General features: G+C 37.8%; 1 protein-coding gene across 3 annotated transcripts in view; it reads left to right on the forward strand.

Moving 5' to 3' along the window:
• The window catches only part of GRM5 (glutamate metabotropic receptor 5), a 273,244-nt gene that overhangs the window by 109,063 nt on the left and 143,794 nt on the right, over positions 1-20,387 (forward strand). For all 3 annotated transcript variants that reach the window (XM_069808429.1, XM_069808430.1, XM_069808431.1), the window contains exon 3: positions 16,205-16,454. In XM_069808429.1, the coding sequence (XP_069664530.1) occupies positions 16,205-16,454 (250 nt within the window). The remainder of the gene's footprint in view (positions 1-16,204; positions 16,455-20,387) is intronic.

Genomic DNA, 20,387 nt, shown 5'->3' on the forward strand with positions numbered 1-20,387 from the left:
GGGTGAGAAGATCTGGACTGTAGTGTACTTAAACTCATTTGATGATGGTCTTTCATTTTGTTAGGAGCACAGCCCTGTCTGATTCTGGAGGAATAACCACAAGTTAAAGAATTATTCCCTTCATGTGTTGAAAAAGAGTTTTATAGAAGGACTTGGGGATGAAAAGCTGGACATGAGCTGGCAACGTGTGCTTGCAGCCCAGAAAGCCAACCATATCCTGGGCTGCATCAAAAGAAGTGTGACCTGCAGGTCAAGGGAGGGGATTCTGCCCTTCTGCTCCGCTCTGGTGAGCCCCCCCCCGGAGTACTGTGTTAAGCTCTGGGGCCCCCAACATAGGAAGGACATGGATCTGTTGGAGCGAGTCCAGAGCAGGGCCAAGAAGATTATCAGAGGGCTGGAGTATCTCTCCTGTGAGGACAGGCTGAGAGAGTTGGGGTTGTTCACCCTGGAGAAGAGAAGGCTACAGGAGACCTTATTGTGGCCTTTCAATATATAAAAGAGGCTTATGAGAAAGATGGACAGAAACTTTGTACCAAGGCCTGTAGTGACAGGACAATGGGTAATGGCTTTAAACTGAAAGAAGGTAGGATTAGATTGGACGTACGGAAGAGATATTTTATGATGAGAGTGGTGAGACACTGGCACAGGTTGCCCAGAGAAGTTGTGGCTGCCCCATCCCTGGCAGTGTTCAAGGCCAGGTTGGATGGGGCTTTGAGCAACCTGCTCTAGTGGAAGGTGTCCCTGCCCAGGACATTGGGGTTGGAACTAGGTGATCTTTAAGGTCCCTTCCAACCCAGACTATTCCATCATTTTATGATTCTATGATGTAGCATGTTTTGGGTGGAATTCTTTGGATGTCTGAAAATAAGGCAACTAACCAAACCAAATTATACACTCTACAACTCTAGCCTTCTCATCTAGAAAAAAAGATGTGTAAGATAAGTAGATGTATCACCTTCTGCAGCTGCTGGTTCCACTCCATTTGCTAGAGGTGGAACACAGTGCCCAGGAGGATGCCTGTTAAGTTCCCAGCTAACAAGGTTAAGATTCCAACTAGCAAGTGCTATAAGGGACAATCCATCTATCCTTCCTATATAAATAATTAGTTGCCTGACATTTTGCAAGTCCTTTTATTTCATGTGACTTTATTTCCATTCTCATTCTTTGCTTTTCTTGTCTAATTAGAATTACCTATTTTAGAAAAGGGACTCTCTTACCTTGTCTTTGTGTCATGCTTAACATGGTGAGGCCAAGCTCTTAGCTGGGGTCTCCAAGAGATACTTAGTACTAGTTGTATTCATAGTAATAGTAATTAAAGATACAGAGTCGAAGGATATAAATACTTAGCACAACATTGCTTTGTCAGCAAAGTAATTAGTAAAAAATCTTCCCCCCATCCCCTTTCTGTCTCCCTCTTTCTCTCTTCTCTTACATATCTGTGCCACCTTTGTACTTTGGAGAAGTTTCCTTTGGTTGTCACCTCATACAAACACTGCCTGTTACAGTGCACCACGGTCAGACTATTCTGAACATTGGTTGCTGCTGTGGTGTGGCTTGATTTTTATGATCTCCATTAATATCTGAAATCAATGCAATGTGCCAAGTGTATATGTGATGAAAAGGACTTTGACTTCCCCAGTCAGCCCTGAGCCTTGTTCCTGGTAGGAAGGGCAGATGAAATCTAACCTGGGGCTGAAATCCTGAAGAACGCTGTCATTTCTTTGTATGCAGTATTTAAAAAAAATTCCAGAGACTATGGCTGGTTTTGTTTTGTTTTGTTTCTTTATAATTTTTTATTCTATTTCTTTTCTCTCTCTTTCTGGGATTTACCCTGAGGATTTTTATAAAAGGCATTTTATAATGAAACGCTTCATTGTTGATGAACACTGTCACCAAATTCAGTATCAGGTGTTTAAACAGGTCTATGAGGTTTGCAAGAGCATTGTGAGTTAGTGGTTTTGAAAAGATAAAAATGAAAATGAAGCTCTGAGGAAACTTTAAATATAGACAGAGAAAAAAAAAAACCCTTTGATATCTCAGTCTATTCTCTGCCTCTTCTTTCTGTGTGCTCCTTAGTTATAGTTCATACTAAACTAAGTCCAGGCAGTTTTAGATTTCAGATTAATTCGTAAAAACTCACAAGGCAAGTATCCTGCCGCAGTCTTTTAGACCTAATTGTGACCTTTGGATATATCTCTAGAAAAGATGTAACATTAGGTATCTTTCTAACCTTTTTAAAAATATATGCCCATTCTGGAATTAAGATAAAAATTAGCATTAGAGATTGATGCGAATCAAATTTCTAATATTCTGATTTTTTAAAAATTCCAGCTCTGAAGGAAAAGTAAAAGTTCTGAATTCCTTAACAAATGGCAATTTTCTAAAGAAAAAGACTACAAACCATTAAAATATTTTCCTTCAGCTTTACAGGAATGTTTTGTTTTATGGGATCATTTTGAATGTTTTGGTTAATTTGTACTTTATTATAACGTATCTGATTTCAGTTATATAAAAATATAATGCATACTTTACAACACAAAATATATTTACCTGCAATATGCATCATATATTATAGTGCACAATAAAACCTATATTCTGTCATTTTGGTTTAAAGGAAATGAACCAAAATAAGACAGGCTGACATTTCTGAGGCAATAAGGTAAACTTTTCCTATTAAAAATTATGTCAAAGTTAATATATGATAAAAAGTATAGCCATTGTTTTTTAAAAACTGTTTAATTTAGGCATTTTAGAGGCAGTTTACAAACAATTTTAGTATTCGTTACTTTTCCCATTTTCTTGCTTTGGGTACTATTACCAGTGATGACATTATTATTATTCCAGATCTAGGAGTACTTATGACTACTCCTGCAATGATCTTATCAAGCTAGACACCACACAAATGTTAAACAAAAACTTAGTCCTTAATTCACATATTTTAAGACCTTTGTCATGTATTTTATGATTTATTTCACATAGGGGATATTAGTTTTAATATTGCAAATTTTCTTTTTCTTTTTCCTGCTAGTAGTTACCACAATTGTTTTCCAAATGATTTATATATTTAAAATATTTACATTTGTACCTTATTGTTCTAGGAAATGGATGGTATTTCATGCCCTGAATTTTCAATCCTAGACTTAACATATCAACTCCCATCACAACTTCTGGTATGCTATAAGTGAATATCCTGCTGTCTCATATTTCGTTGTTTTCAAGAGACTACGTGTGTAAAGTTGAAAGTTTTGTTGATACAATAGGTCCAGAAAAAGTTCTGGAGAGATTGCTGGATCACAAAATTCAGCATTGTTAATCAACTATAGGGAGAAGCAAAGCAGAAATAAAATTTTAATAAAAAGTGGGCAAGTACCACCAGGAAAAATTAAGAGAACTCATCCTAGATTATGTTTTGACATGGTACCCAGGCTACTCACAGTGGAAGACACAGATCAGATACTCCTCCATCAGAGGGAACAGAGATTGCATTTCCAGCATCCTTTCTAAGGGTCCTAATGAGACAGTATTACTGGCAGTTTGGGGAATAAAGGTCCAATAATTAGCTTTTTTCCCCAGTGGAAGAATATTCAGAAAAATGAAGTTTCTGTCAAAGAGTTTAGGGTGACAGAAATCACATTTTTTTTTCCTGAGGTCTAAGCTAACAATTAAAAAACAATAAAACAAAATACAGACTGACATGTCACTTGCATTTTTATTTAATCATATCACATTGCCAAATTATGCATTTTCCTTCTGCTTTCTCTATTGCCTTTGTTATTATCCTTCCACTCAGTCCAGAATTTTTAGTTTATGACACAGTGAGCCTGTTTCTTTTCCCAAATTTCTAGCCAAGTCACCAATATCTTTAGAAAACTTTACAATGTTTCTGTATCCTGTCTGGCATCCTCAACATTGTCCAGTTCAAAGTCATTTGCAAGTTTCATTAACACTGTTTACTTCCTCTTCAGATCATTAAGGAAAAAGCTAAATATGATAGATGACTGTGTTTAGCACATCACATGAAGCCATCATCTTTGTAGTTGAGCATCTCACAGTCAAAAGAGTTTCAGGTCCTCTGATCATTTTGCCATCTGCTCTTTGGCCAAAAGGCTTCTAGTCCATGTCCTTCCAGGAGAGCCCAGTACTCTAGAGTAACTGCATATGTTTTTAAATGCCCCCATAAGAAAAAACTATCTATCTTCAGCATGGCTGCCTGTAAATGATGGTTTTCCTTCCAACACCTAAGCAAACAATGGCAGTATGTAAAGCAAGAGCAGTGCCCAAAACACATTTCCTTTACTATCAATGGCATCCTTGAAATCATGCCGATTAAAGGGCACTTGACAGGGAGATCCAGCTAAATGAGCACAGACTGATCTTCCTGAATGCTCTGCACACTCATTAATCTGCCATGCCAAGTGCCAATGCTGATCCTGCAAATGCTGAAACTTGCAATGTAATGTCAACTATACTATAGGATCAGTTCCCCTTTGCTCCATTCCTGCCCCCAACATTGGCATTCAGGTTATGGAGAACCTTCTTGAAGAAAATACATTTGTCCGTGAAAAATATGGCGTGGCTTCCAAACGTACTGAAAGTAAATATTTTCCCAAAAGGTAATGAAGAGACATCAAGTCTAACACTCCTGTTCTCTTACTAATATAATGGCATAATATGTAGTAATGGGGTGGAGGAGGAATGTCTTAATAGTCACTTGATGGCCCATTTCAGTCCATGCCCAGATATATTATTTTTCCCACTTGTTTCATAGCCTGAAGGCAATTTGGGGTTTTTTTCAGTACTGGTTTTTTTCAGTAGATGAGTGTGCTATAGAAATGTTTTGCTACTCTGATACTGGATCAGTCAATTAGATACTATAGAGGGAAATATTTAATAAAACTATAAACAAGATGTTAGAAATTTGAGTCCAGAATTTCCCCCAACTGATTATATGTTCTACAATTTCTATATTTTTTCTAGTTTATTTTCCAGCTTATTATTCTGGAAATAAACATTCTTACATAAACAACCCTCCCACCCACCCCCAACCTGTCGTTCCCCCCCCCCCCCCCCCCCAAAAAAAAAGATGGAAAAAGATAAAAATGGAGGCTAGGGACTGATATTATTATAGGCAGAGGACTAGAAACTTAGTCCTAAAGAAATAAAGTCCTAAATTTCCAAATGATCAAACTATCTTCAGGTACAGCTGTTGTCTTCCAGAAAGATTTCAGGCTAGATGCAGAAAGGAGTGTATTTATCTCGGAAACATGTACTGCAAAGTCTGTACTTTTAGGTTCCTGATCCTCATCATGGGATACCTATCTCTGTGTTTGGTACCCAAGCTCTCTGTCTAATACCTGAATAGAGCAAGATACTTGAACATGTGGTACAGAAAATCTTTGTGTTAAGAATGCACAAGAGAACAAGGCAGATACAGATCACAAGATCTTTAAGTACTACTGTTCACTTGGTTTCCTAGTCTGGACCTTACCCTGAAAATACACTTATTTTCTCTTAAGACATGGGCAGAGGAGGAGGCTAGCTTTTTTTATATCATAGCCTAGTAACTATAATATGCTCCCAGGACATACTGAAAATTTAGGTCTCATTCCCTCCTTAGCCTGAATGTGTTCAAATTCATATTCTTCAGTTTCCAAAAAAGTGCCATACTTATCAGTGTATAACCTAGTTTTCTTGGAAAGAGCGTGGAAAGGACATGTACAAAAGAAGTGAGACCATAATTCATCCATCCTATTAAAATTATTTTTCTGGTTAAAAAATAATTCAGGATGTGTGACTCATTTGATGTAAAAGCATCTTATATGTACTTGGAGACTTGGATGTGAAGAAGACTTGATTAATAGTGACAATTTCAAATCTAGGCAGCAGTTGCTTAAGTATGTTAGGATTGCATTTTGTTCAAGTACCTAAATTCTGCCTGTCATACTCTACCTCATGCTAGAATAAGTAAAAAAGAATTCAGGAATTATAGAAATTTCTAGATATTAGATAATGACAAATTCTCAAATCATCTGGTTAATCTACCTTGCTGAATTGATTGAAACAGTGTTGAAGATTTTAATACTTCTCCTGGAGAAATTTGGCATATGTATAAGGTTCCAACAGACTGAAATGAGGTAACACTACCTATCCTGAAAAAGAAGTGAGGAAAGAGCTCAGCCAACCTAATTTAACTTCTGCAACAAGTAAACAATTGTTCACAAGAAATGGGCAATTTCATTCTGGTGTCATAAAGAAAGGACAATGTGTATTCTTCAAAAATAAATCATATCAAGCCAACCTAGTATCCAGTTCAGAGCATTTGTGAAGAATGAGTGACTGTATCTTAAAATCATTGAATTTTTTATTAACACACATGAACATTCTTATAAGCACACTAAGAAGATACGAATCTAAACTTCCCTGTGTTAGGTGCACAACTGACTTTAAAACTTAATTCAAACTGTATTTCTCACTTGTTAGCTTTCCAACAGAAAACATAAGCTCAATGGCCTTCTTAGAGATCTGCCTGGAATCCATCTTTTAATTGACACTTCCAACACTGATTTGAATTATGATAAACAGAGTATGGTTATTAAATCTGTAAACAGTACCATGCTGGATGAAGCTGCTCCTAGAACAGAATAATCTGATGCTTAAATACTGGATAAGGAATGATCGACTGAGAAGCAGTTTTGCAGAAAACAAGACCTAGAAGATTAAAATGGATTACAAACTAAACTTGAGCCAACAGTGTCACTCCATTGTTAAAAAAGGTAAATATCCTGAAATTATACAAAAAAGTAATATGTTTTAGAGATATGAAATAGTCTTTAAATTCTACCCTGCTCAGGCAAGGTACAAGATGCAAAAGTACCATATCTTCACAAAAACTGCACATCATTCTGGATGGACAACATGAACTAATTGGAGATCAAACAGAAATGTGAAAAGAAGTGTAGAAAACAGGAACATCAGAGTAAAACTGGACTTGTTTAGCCTTAAAAAAAAAAAAAGAAAGAAAATCAAGTGGAGGCATGGTGGTTGTCTCCAAAACAGTTAAGCACTTCTGAAAACATCAATCTGAGAAGCTGTTCTCAGATTTGATAGGACAAGATATAATTGGTTTGAATTGAAAGAGAACTAGGGAAGGAAAACTTAATGAAAAGACTAGTTTGGCTTAAAACAGATTGTCCAAGATAGAAATGAAATCTCCACCACTGTAAAGAGCTTCTAAACCAAAAATTATTCTGTAATTATTTAATCACTAACCATTCTTTTGCCCTAGGGCAGCTTAGTCTGAAATTGAGGAGATCATATTCTTGCCTTCAACCCTGGTCTATTACTATCTTTTCCTGCTTCAGTTTCTGCATCCAAAAGCTGAGGATGGTATCGTCCTACTTGGTAATACCCTCTGAAGTTACAATTCAAAACCCACCTGTTCCCCTAACATATTCAAATGCATTTTTCAAATAGTCTTCTAAGGTGCAATCTCTTGTTATCCACCAAAAGGAAACAATTATCCAACATGTTCCTAAAATGAGACTAACTCCAAGAAAGTATTTAGTCACACAGTATAGGGCTTCTCATCCCACACAGTATACTTTAAGAATGATTAATATGCCCCAAGAAACTTCATATTATCGCCTTCAAAATCTTCTGACAAGCACTCCTGGGAAATGCAGTCATAGATCTGACTTTCAGTTACTATTCTAAATATTCATGTATTCCTGATAGACCTCTCTGCTCTCAGGGTTCACGTGGGGAGAGTCACGAAACCTACTCTTGTCCCAAATGAACGTGCTGAATATGAATGTGCACAATCAGTTAAAGTGAAATTGAGGTGCTCTCTTTGGAGTAGCCTTGCCATCATCTACAGTTACAGTGCAAAATATTAGGTGTTATTATAAAAAAAGGTGTTAGACATACAGAGTGATTGTTGCTATAATAAACACAATGTGGTTATTGTTACAGCTAAGCCAATGTGAGGTTTTGTGAGGCAAAACTGTCAGGTTACATTCGGTCTGTTCAACATAAATGTGGTCCTCATTACTGTAATCTGAGTTTCCCTCAATCTATAATAGATTTATTCTTGCACCACCACTGTCAGGAAAACCTTTTCACCTCCATTTCACGTATGAGGACATAGGACAGAAAGAGAGGCACTTACCAGAAAACTCAACAGATTAATTGAAGGCCTTCAGAGTCTATCTAATTCCTGAATTATGCTTCTTTTTGCTGGATGACTTCTGGTAGTGCTCATCTACTGCAGCAGCAGAACAGGACATCAAGTGTATTTCAGAAAAGAGCAGTTGCAGACCACAGCAGAGCTAAGAATTAATATTACATGAAGGCATGTTCCAGGTTGTGAATATATAGAAGTGTGATTTGTTCGCTTGTAGAAGGGGCCAACTCTTTTGAGAGATATAATAACTAATAGCCTAAGTCAGAACTGGGACTGGGTCCAAATACCAGTGAAGAAACCCCAGGCAGCTGCATTCCTTGGGAATTCGCTACGCTCACAATGAAGGATACGGGATCATAGAACGAAGTGTTCCCACTGCAGAGCCCTCTCCTTTCTGACATAGCATTTGTCTCCTGAAAGGAACAGCCTCCGGTCCGACACTGTCAGTCTCATGTGTCCTCATTTTTATCTGAAAACCAAACAAAAAATGAAAAGTATAACCCTAAATGAAAATGAAAGAGCAGTTAGAGTATGCCTGGAGTTCACTGGGAACTGTGCTTTCATTAATGATTTCATTCTGAAATGAAATGATGAAATGATACAGGAAATATCTAAGGGAAATGTCTTAGGTAGATAGAAAGAGATATTTCACAAACAAAAGTACAGAAAATTTTTAATCTCTCCAGTCTAAAAACAAGGAGAGCAGTCAGAGATGGCAGCATGTTTCTACAAAAGCTGTCAAGCTTAAAATCCTTTAGCAGACATTAACATCACGGAGGACTTCAAACGTTGCTCAGTGGACAAGGCCACAGAGCTGCAGACGTGCCAGTTAAGAGGATGGATCAAAGGCAGCGTACAGAAAAGGCTGTTTCCAGACTGTTCCCTTTTCTCACATAGCAGCAATGTTTAAATAAGTCTCTCTTTTAAAGTTAGGAAGTGATAATTTAAAAATAAACAGATGTGAGCTGCATTAAACTGTGAAACTAGGTCATCATTTTCTTAAGAGGAATGAATTTAGTATTTCAAAATAGACAAGAGAAGATGAGAAAGAGAAGAGAAACTTAGGTGTTAAAGTGATACTTCTGAGCCCTCTTAGATGAGGAGATAATGAACAGATAATTTAATGAAGTGCAGTTTTGTTTGGTGTATATTGTATGTTACCTCACTAAAATAATTTAAACATTAGTTATTTAAACAAAGACCTTATGAATGGAGCTGGTCTAAATACGTTTGAATGAAAACTTCTGGTCAGGAAACACCTAGTAGCCGAAACTTAAAAACTTCACAGAAAAGAGCTTAATTAATTTCTTAATTAAACATGTTGAATTTATTTTTAAATGTAAAAATATTTCAGTTAATTTTTTTTAATAAAAATAAACTAGTTTCCTGATTCAAAATACATATTTTGGTTTTATTTTACATTGTAGAAGGTAATATGAGGCTTATATGAAATGATAAAATGGTCGATATCTGAATTACATATTATAAGATCATTTCAACAAATTTTTTCAATCAGACTGAAGTAAGACAATTAGAAGTGGGGGGTTGGTTAGCTAATATTTTTGTGATTATGAAAACATTACTTGTCCTCAGATGTAAAAAATCGAAAATCTCAAACCCATTCACAGATAAGGAAATCAAGTTTATAGCCAGTATGATGCTGTGGTAACTAATGCTTCTTTATATTGACACATCCTGAATTGTACTATCTTCATCTATCAAGCCACCAGGGATATAGGTAATCCTTTCAGGTCTGAGTTTTATGAACACTTAGCAATAGATAAATGATGTTCAAATTGCTTTCAGTTTGAATAGAAATAATGAACATCCAAGGAAATAGATATATGAGTTCTCCATGATCATATAGATAGCTAAGGACAGAGTCCTAACTGCAGTCATCAGTGGTTTATGTCCCTTATAAGGCCTTAGCTGTTAGATCATGCCCTCTGAATCACTTTGAGACTGTCTGTGCTTAAGGAAGACAGGTACAGCTATTTTAAGGATGGAGTAAGTAGTATTCTTAAATTAATCACTGAGGGAATTCTTGCCCTGTGTCACTCCTTTGCTGTTTTCTAGTTTTCTGACACCTCTCCAAGCCCAGCCAACATTGCCTGGCTCTTTGCTTGAGTAGTCATTTCTTTGGAGAACCCTTCCCTCAACACTATCGCTTGGTTCTGCAGGAGGAGCAACAGATAAACCTTCTTGGCAACTCCTGTCAAAGAGCATAAACTCACAGCAAAACAAGTCTTGTGTGAGAACTAATTGCACGTAACAGGCCGTATTTTTATCAAGAGGTCTTGATAAAGTTCTGCAGCAGCCCCATGAAGAAGCTCCATAACGGCTGTTTCAATGTGTGGCTCCAGATGAGGCATGGTGCTGGAGATACACACGGGGTCGTGCTGAGGGAAGCCTGGTCAGACTTGTTCTGGGTTGGTGTCCTTTCACCGGAGCAGCATTTGGCTACTTGTGTTCCAAACGTTAGAGGTTTTTTATAAAAAAGAGTAGTACCCTTGCAAATGTGTGTGTGTGTACATAAATACATATATTTCCATGAAATTCAGACTTTCAGGTTGAATATCTTGTGAGGAAAGAGCTCAAAGGCCTTGAAGTTACTATCTAGCACTGAAGATAATTGAAGAGGAAAGCCCAGTCTCTGGGTAATTAAGGAAAAGATCTGGTTGGAGATATTTAAGCAGAATGTATTTTGAGGAACTATTATCATTTAAGGTATTTTTTAATGGGATGCTTTCCAAACAACCTTTTGCTTTTATTTTTTTGTTGTTTTATACATATACACTTAATATAGAAACTGAGATCCCATTTTAAAATGATTTAAATAAAATATTTTGATCAAAAGAAAACAGGTTATGATTTTTTTCCACTTTCAACACACATAGACAACTCCAGAATTTCAGGCACATGTGATTTGATTTCATTTGGTTTGTACTCTTTAGAATGAAATAACGCTCTATTGTCCTGATCTATTTGCAGACATAACTGCACCAGGAAGGCTGTGATTTTCATAATGTTATATCAGTGGCATGTGGTTGCTGTAGCTGCTCAAGATACTTGGTATTATGTCCCTATTCTTAGTAGTGATGAAACTTTAAAAGGCTTGTACCATCAAAGCAGTTAAATGTGGACAATATCTAGTAGATACTATTGGTGTTTTACCATGATTAATCTGAATTGTAATATTCAGAGACTTCTAATTTTTCCATTTGGGAAACTATTCTACACCACCATATCCTTGACTTTCAGGAAGATCATCCTTGTAATCAACCAACACAATGCCTTTCATAAACATCTTCCACTAATCCCACATGCATTTTCAAAATTATACCTACTGAGATTTTTTTAGGTATTTCTAGCAAAGTTCATCCTATTGATGCCAATGAAAGGTAGTAAAAATGAAGCTCTGTATTCCCTGTATTGCTTGCAAAAACATCTACTGAGAACTTTAACCTGACTTGGCTTTTTTTCTGTGGCTCAGGTGCAGCATAGATATTCTGTGTTTTGCTCTTCCTTGTCTATAAAAATGATGGTAGCACTTCTGCTTAAATAAATATGCTTTGTGATGGTTAGGATTATTACCAGCTAAATGAATGACATACTGAATTTCTTCAGTTTCACTTGAGCCTCCTCTTCTTTTACTTTGTGAATTTTCACCATGTCCTGCCTGAATCCTAAATGTCTCCTAAAGGCTGATTCTCATCTATGTTCACTGAAATTCTTACAAGCCAAATAATTACCTGATAACAATTTGCATACGCAGCTTATGATAAAAAAGCTCCTGTATTTAAAAAGAAATGTGTCACACCCCAAAAATGCCTAGACAGTAGAAAATGTAGTTCATTATTCCATTTGGCTGTAGTGACTTTTTATCTCATATTGATAACCTTTAGTGTGATAGAGCAGATGTCAGCATATTTTGTTTATTATTTTAAGATTAAAAACCTTGCTGGTTTGCTGTGTAATACAGATAAGATCTTAACAGTTTATGTTCAGATAGTTTAATTGCCTCAATTGCTGGGCAGGAGAAGCAGCATGAGCAGCCTGCAGTTTGCCTGACCCTCTTCTATCAGATTGAAGTATTATTATGTACTGTACTATATTAAGCTTCATCTGGAAAAAAGCACAATCTGTTCTTTTTAAGCTTCTTAATAGTTTCTAGTACTGATTCATTGGAAGTGGAACTAACAGATTGTTATAGTTAGACTGTAGGTGGGGATGCATATGCTTGAGTTTTGAACAAAATTCCAACTCTGAAGCAGGGATAAGTCTTTTGCATGATGATGTAATTGATTTTTCTTTAAACATGCAAAGACATATGGGAGTAGCTTTTAGAACTGGGCTTAGGGTCAGACATTCAGGTAGGCAATATGCAGGATTCAGGCTGGCATTTTAAAAGAACCCAGCTGCTAGTTGTTGCCATGTGTGTAGGGCATATTTACAAAAGCCATCAACAGCTAGCAGCTTTGATTACTGACAGACAAACTTTCAAGAGGAGATGAACATCCAGTAAAAAATTGTGATACCTTCTCCTGCAGAGCCAGTTACAATACAGAGGTGCCGGTTTCCAAACACTGAAATGGAGATGGAGTTTGGTGGGGGAGGAAGAGCTGAATATAAATTGACCATATTTCAGCTCCAGTTTGTGTTATTTGCTGAGTCTTTTCTGCTAAACTAGAACTAACCAAACAAAAGTAAATCAATCCCTGCCTTCTATTTAACTTTTACTTAGGATCTTTATTTAAATTTAGAAGTGGAAACAAAACAGCTACATGGATAAATTGTCAGGTCATAGGCAGCTTCCATCACGGGGGACTCACAGAAGACGTTGCTCTGGTTCCAGCAGAGGTGTTCTGAATTAATTTTCATTTGGAAGTGAAACTACAAACTCCTTCCCAGAGTCAGGCTGCATAAGTCCTCACCTTGTCCATCCACGTGTGCAAGTCCAGAAGTCCCTGTATCCTCCTCCTTGTGTCACAGACCTGGCTGAAGAGTGGGAACTGCCCTGTGAGTGCAAACTTGCTCTTGCTGTGGCAGTTTAGTAGTACTACTATGGAAATGCCACAGTTCAAGAATCAAAGGTCCATGAGGAGCCCAGTTCCATACAGAAAGCATGGAGACGCTTTTCCACTGTGATCCTCACATCTCATCCTCTAGGAAATGATGTAATATAACTGCCCCAGTTTCCCACTCCCATTCCCTCAATGCTACATGTCTACCTTCATGCACATACAGGTTTTCCACAGAAAGAAAGATAGCTCAGAGGAAATTCATCCTGATATGTGGTACAAAGGAGTTTAGCAGAAAAGATTGTCTTTTTCCATTGAGGAGTGTTCATTATCCCCACAGTACAGCTCAAATTAAATATACATACCTCATCAAACCTCTTGCACAACAGGGGAATTCACTATGAATAATTAATTAAGTAGAGTTTAATCAGCAACGATCATGACAAGAGCTCCACTGGTGTATTTGTATGAGCGTCTTGAAGCAAAGCTACCTTCTGTTTTCATCAAATCTCCCTTGAGCTCATGCCATACACCTATATTTTTACCAGTTGGAGAACTCAGTCACTCTCAGATTTGGACTGCCAGGTTGTTTTTCTTCCAAATGTTAAGAACGTAACACTTTGCTAAGTGGCCTTGGTAGTTTAACATGTTTCCTCTCATTTTGGATGACGCATTGCTTTCTGTATGGTTTCACAAAATCTCCCTGTCTTGATACATGATGACACCATGGCATTTGTGCCAGTGCAACCTTTATTTGACTGGAAAAGAGTTAATGTACTTTGTGTTCATTGCAAGACCTACTATTTGTCAGTACTGTAATTAAACCTATTCTCAGCTTTATAGCAAGACTCGGGGCAAGAGTTTGTATATTTATAACACTTTCAAACAAAGAGTGCAGTATCTGAAACATTGAAGAGATCCAGTTCTGTAAGTCAATTAGACCTGGCCATGACTTTTCCATTGACAGTTTTTTGACAGAAAATGAAGTCTTCAGAATTTCAGTGTCTTTGAGATATAATATGGAACAGGTTTTCCTCAAACTTCGAACGTCTATGGCAAAGTTTGGTATGGTTTTTTTTCCTTCTTATTTTCTCTTAGGAAAAATGAAACAGAACATTTAATGTTGATCCAGATTGACCTAAATGAGAATAATTTTAAGCAAAGTAGTGTATTTCCTGTCAAACAGCTTTATTTTATTTTAGATGGCCTCAGGGCCCAGTGGGAGTTGTTTGTGACTGACCCCCATTTTTCCTTCAGACTGACTTCTGAGGTATAATACATCTTTCATGCGGCACCACATTTTTGACCTCTAGCTGAACTGTTTCAGCATCTCAAGGGAATCACTTGATGCTCATGTATCACAGGAAACATAGTTTTCCCTAACGTGACACGTGGGGAAGCACTGGGCACCTGATTTACAACTCCCAGGAAGTATTGCAACAACTGAGTTTAAAAATCCTGTGACATTTTGTCCAGGCACAATTTGCATAGTAATGGCTTTTCCATCAGGCCTGATCACAACAGGGAGGAAAATGAAAGTCCTATTAGCTAAGGAGATCGGCATTCAAGGTCTCAGTGATTCATTCCTGATGTGAAACAAAGGTAATGGCATTTCTTTTCTTCTGCTCTTTGTCTCTTTTGGCTATTCAGATGGTAAGATCTTCAAACTGGAGACTGTTCTTCACGTTCATGTACAGTGCTGAGCCCAACAGACTCTAAACTCTAGCACCGGGGCAATAGGGATGATTTCCCAGGTGGGCAAGCTGAATGCTTGGTGGCTCCAATGTCCAAGGTCACAAAACCAAATGACAGCCCAAATCCAGTTGTCTGATTCTCACTGCTTCACATGCATTTTTACTGTCTGTGCTCTTATATACTTGTAACTATGCTAGTAAAAGAAAGCATTTTCCTTAGAGATTCTTCCATTTGCAAAATAATGGAAATAAGTGAAGGATCAGCAGTTCCTTGCAACAGCGTCACTTTAACACTCTCCGTCTTATTACTTTACTCACTGTGTTTCTGTGGAATATTACTGAGGGGTTAAGGCAATATTCTGGAGAAAGATTTCCTGCCTCAGAAGCCTTCTTATTTAAATGAGACATGAAACAGATTTAGACAGCCAGATGGATGAGCACAGGGAACCAGAGAGACAATCCTGGTCAGGATGATTGTCAGTGATATCAGTACACCCACTGTTTAAGCACTGTGACTTTTATGTAGGCCTGGCAATGGAGAATTTTCCATGGTGAGACAGAATAAATAACAATAAATGCATCTATCTGTTAATATTTATTATCAGTCTATCCCACAGGGGAAGAATAGATTTAAAGAAATTATGAAGTTTCTCCTGTTGTGTTGGTAGGCATTTAATTAAAAAACAAAAACAAAAACAACACAGAAGTACAATTAGTCCATCTGCAATCCTGTGATCTCTGTAATGCTAATCCTCAATTTTGCCACCCATTCTCCCAAGTCACCAGAAGTTCCTTCTTTATAGGATAAGTTTTACCTTTCAGTGTAATTAAAAAAATCATTGCTTTTCAGATTGCATTATGAACAAAGTCATGTTGTTATAAGTCATTGTTTTGTTTTGCTTATATTTAAAATATTTATTCTGAATATATATTTTTAGATTTTCTGAAGTAAACCCCCAAGCACTTGACCATATTTAGTCAAGAGAATCAGAATAGACTGTGCAATTTATACATACATTGTTATAGACATTTGGGACGGGATCCTCAAAGGTATTGAGGTACCTAACAGCCTTTGATTTCAACAGAGATACAGGCTCCTGAACAGAAGTAAGGTTTCTGGGAAAATATGCTGATCTTGACTTGAAAAATGGATTAATAAATTAAAATGTTAATGTTATTTTGTTAAGATTGGTACACTGATCTGTATGCAGATATGTTACATATTCTTGAAAATATTTGCAGTTTCCAAACCAAGAAAAGCTTCTGCAAATTTTAATATATGCGTATGTGTTTCTGTTTGTATTTAGGAAACTATGGTGAAAGTGGAATGGAAGCTTTCAAAGATATGGCGGCCAAGGAAGGGATCTGCATTGCACACTCCTACAAGATCTATAGCAATGCTGGTGAACAGAGCTTTGACAAGCTGCTGCGAAAGCTTCGGAGCCACCTGCCCAAGGCGAGAGTGGTTGCCTGCTTCTGTGAAGGCATGACTGTGAGAGGGCTCTTAATGGCTATGAGGCGCCTGGGACTTGCTGGAGAATTTTTGCTACTGGGCAGGTGAGTAATACTATGCAATTATAGCCAGCCTTTTTACTGAGTAGGGCAAAAAAAATAAGACAGTCCAGTCAAGCATATGTAAAACACACACTCGTGGTCTCTCCTATACATGCACGTATCTAAAAGACGGAAAATAACGTCAGCCATGTCGTAATGGTACATACTCTACAAAGACATGCATCATTCTCATGGCATGCAGGGCAAACACAAGTCTGCTTGGCCAGTCTTAATAGCATTGTGTAAGGGAAGGCTGACACACAACATTTGATCTGTATCATCCATTTTGTTCACTGCAGTTTAAAATGCATCATGTACACAGACAGCCTGAAGCTATGCCTCATTCAAGTAACACTGTGTTAAGAATTGCTGATGTGGCCTCTGGGTGGACCTGAAATAGATCTTCCCAAAACAAAGTTTGTTAGCCATCACCTTTTCTTCCTGAGCCAATGTGCTGACGTGCATACTGTCCCAAAGGCAATATATAGGTAAACCTTTCTCTTAGCTCAACGATATCAGTGGTTCCTTCCCTAACCACCGAAGGAAGAAAGAAAAACTCACTCATGTGTGTTCACCCAGCAGAAAAAGACCCTGGGCTAGTAAGCAGAGAAGTAAAAGATATTGATGTAAACCTAATGGGATCTTCGTATTTGCCATATATTTAAGAAGTGGACCCTAAGAGAGATGAGAAAAATGGTGTATTTACCACAAAATGGAGCATACCAGGAGGCAGCTAATGTGACCAGCTGCCTTTCCAGTGCATTATTAGAAGGATGACCTGATGTTGTCCCAAGCATGAAGCCTACAGGAACACAAAACGGTGTCAGTGAAACCAGATGTCGTGGTGAGACCTTCAAGGAAACTCTATTCCCAGTCTGCCCTGCTGCACACAGCTGCCTTTCCCCCTTGGGCAAAGGGGAAAGCAAACAGGCAACAACAGGGACTCCTGCCTCTGCCCTTACTCTTTGGCACCAGCCTACACTTTGGCAATTTCAGATGTGAATTTCTTAATTATTTCTATCTTATGGCAACTGTGTCCACCCTTCCTTTCAAATAGATTTTATCTGTAGGGTCTTCCATGGATTATCTTGGTCCTTTTCTGAACTAACACCCAAAGACCACAGCCCTCAGGGTGAGATTTACCTAAACATATTTAGATGTCTACAATTTAGGATTTGTCTAAATTCAGGATTCCCTCTATAGTTAATGGAGAAAAGTAAGACCTTCTTAGGTTCCTTGTTTGTAATGTGGACATTTCAAGTAGCCCAGAGAAATCACATTCTAGAAAAGAGCTTGTGCAAAGACTCTCTTGATGACTAGCTTTAGTGGAAAAGTCTACTTGTCAATTGTTTAAAGAGGACCAAATGCCACCTCCGCTACCTCTAGCTGAATCTGGTGCCACATGACCTTTGCTGTCTTCCTTTATCCTAAACACAAGAAGTTGCCAATTCTCTGCAGCAGCACCCAGATTTAGAAGCATGTGAGCATCATTTTCAAAAAATATGTTGGCCCTTAACTCCTCCAGACTCCAAACCATACTTAATTTTGTATGGGATTTGTTTATGTACAGCAGTGCTAAATTTAGCCCTCTTAGATGCTTTTATGAATAAGGACTTCAGGAACAGGTGATTGTGAATAAGAATGGAGCAATACAGCTTAGCTCTTCAAAAAAGCAAGGTCTAGAGAGAACTGGCTTTGATTTTTTTTCAGTGAAAAATACCTGTTTCTAGCTGCAGTGGGAGTTGTCATGCCTAATTATAAGAAAGTTGTTATTCAGTATAAGACTTCCATTCGGTAGATTGAAAGTGATAGCTTCTTTCAGAAGTCTAAACTGTAAACTGTTTGAAGTTAAAACAAAAATCCTTAATTTTACCGGACCAATTTTTGTGTGTCCATGCCTGTGGCAGTACTATACAATTTATTTGTGAAAAATGTAGCATGAACTGGAAGAGTTTACAAAGAATGAAAAAGAGAAGCGCAGGGATTTTTTTTTCTCTATCTTTTCTATTTATTAACAGAGAGAGATTCCAGGGTAATGGCTGAGAAGTGGCTACTTAGACATAGGTTAACTTGTCCCCAGCCAGTAGCTGCTGGGGACAGGTGTAAACTAATTGCACTTACCTTCATCCAACCAGAGCATTCCTATGGCTGCATCAGACAGCTGGAGTGATGTAGTGTCTCTACATATGGCTCTGCACTTTGGAGATCCCAAGGATCTAGGAGCCTTCCTCCTTTCTATAGACTTGATTCAGATTTGGTATTAAAATCAGCTATAAGCCAGAAATAAACCAGTTAGTTTTGCCTACTGAGGACTTTTGTTTGGATTTGAGTCACCCTTAGTCAGGAGAGTGGACTGTTTTATGTCCCTGCAGCGCAGCAAGCCTCATGTGCAGAGTGTGGGATGTTGTGGAGCCGTTATGTTGCACAAAAGTGTTCATTCTTACAGAAATATTCTCCTTCCGCTATGGGATAATCTCGAGGCTTTGCAGCAGAGGGGAAAGAAAAAAGCAAAAGAAAAAGCAGAGAACTTGCAGGAAGGCTTCTTGACATAGAGGCGATGCAAGACAATAACGTCATTGTCCATTGATGGCCTGAGTTCCTGTAGGGTTTTAAAGCTCCATTTTCCAGAATCTTGATGTGCTGTGTGCTCTCTTGGTTTCAGCTGTTTGGCTCTGTCGGCTACGAATATTTAACTATTGGTCCAGAGGCACTGACCTGGGATGGATGTGGCACCAGGACAAACCCAGATCTTACAAGCAGATTATGTTGGGGACTTTTTTGTGCATCATTTATATAGGGGAAAAAGGTGTTTAGCAAGATTTTGAAAAGAACAGATGGTTCAGAGCACTCAAAGGGGAAAGAGCTACCTCTGAAATAGAAGAAGGGTCATGCAACAATTTCTCTTGTGAAGTTAAGCAGGAAAATGGACTAGGGTAAGATTTATACTTTCATTCATGCTCTGATCCTGGAGTTGCTCTGGGCTGCCTATTCAGCTGAGAAGGTTATAAAAGGACACTCCAAGTTTAGGGAGAGTCCTTGTGACTGAAATGCAATGGGTTCACACAGAAAACTTCATTTACTAATGGATATTTATTTGTTACCCCCCAAACGCTTTTTGTTTCCTCCTTGTTCTGTGAAATGCAGAATTATTTTATTTCCAAATGCGCAGAAAGAAGTAAAGTCACAAAGCCACACAGTAGCTCTATGGGAAACCACAGGAAATAAACATTTCCACTTCCTCTTACCTTTTTTTGTTCCATTTCTGATTTGGGTTTACCTCTAATATTTCCAATCTGAAGCCTTGCAAAAATACTGAGATTTTTGGAAGCTGTGGATTCCTCATAGCACCTGTTTTATGCTCAGGTAAACAGAAAATGGAATGGCCAAGGAGAGTGCATATCAAATAAATCACCTTGCAGAGCCCCAAGGGGAGGAGAAAGGATATCCTTCAATAAACACTCCACTCTTGACATACTATGCAGTTCCTAAAATTGCTTTACCTGCCTGTGACAGAGATGAAAGATGGCAAGTCATTAGTGATTGTAGCATTCCAGACCTTTTTGATTCGTGGAAAACATTTTACATGCTCAGCAAATATTTACCTCATGCACATTGAGGAATTGGATTTAACCTCAAATAAAAAGGTGAGTGTGCTGACTTTCAAGTGTGAAAAAAAATGTTATTTTAACCTAACCGTTATTCAACTTAATTGAAATATGGACACCAGACTTCTTCTGTTTGTCCTTATTGCTTCTATCATGCACAGGTCATATGCCAGGGGATACCCTTACAGATAATATTCATTAGAGAATAAATAATACATTCACATAGCAGAATAGCTTTGGAACATATTTCAGAGAGAAATATGGAGTATTAATTGTGTAGATAAAAACAATTTTGTTGTAGGTGATTTTCAGCTGTTCCTCATTTTATGTA

Source organism: Haliaeetus albicilla, chromosome 20 (assembly GCF_947461875.1).
Source record: "Haliaeetus albicilla chromosome 20, bHalAlb1.1, whole genome shotgun sequence".
NCBI classification, from domain to species: Eukaryota; Metazoa; Chordata; class Aves; order Accipitriformes; family Accipitridae; genus Haliaeetus; species Haliaeetus albicilla.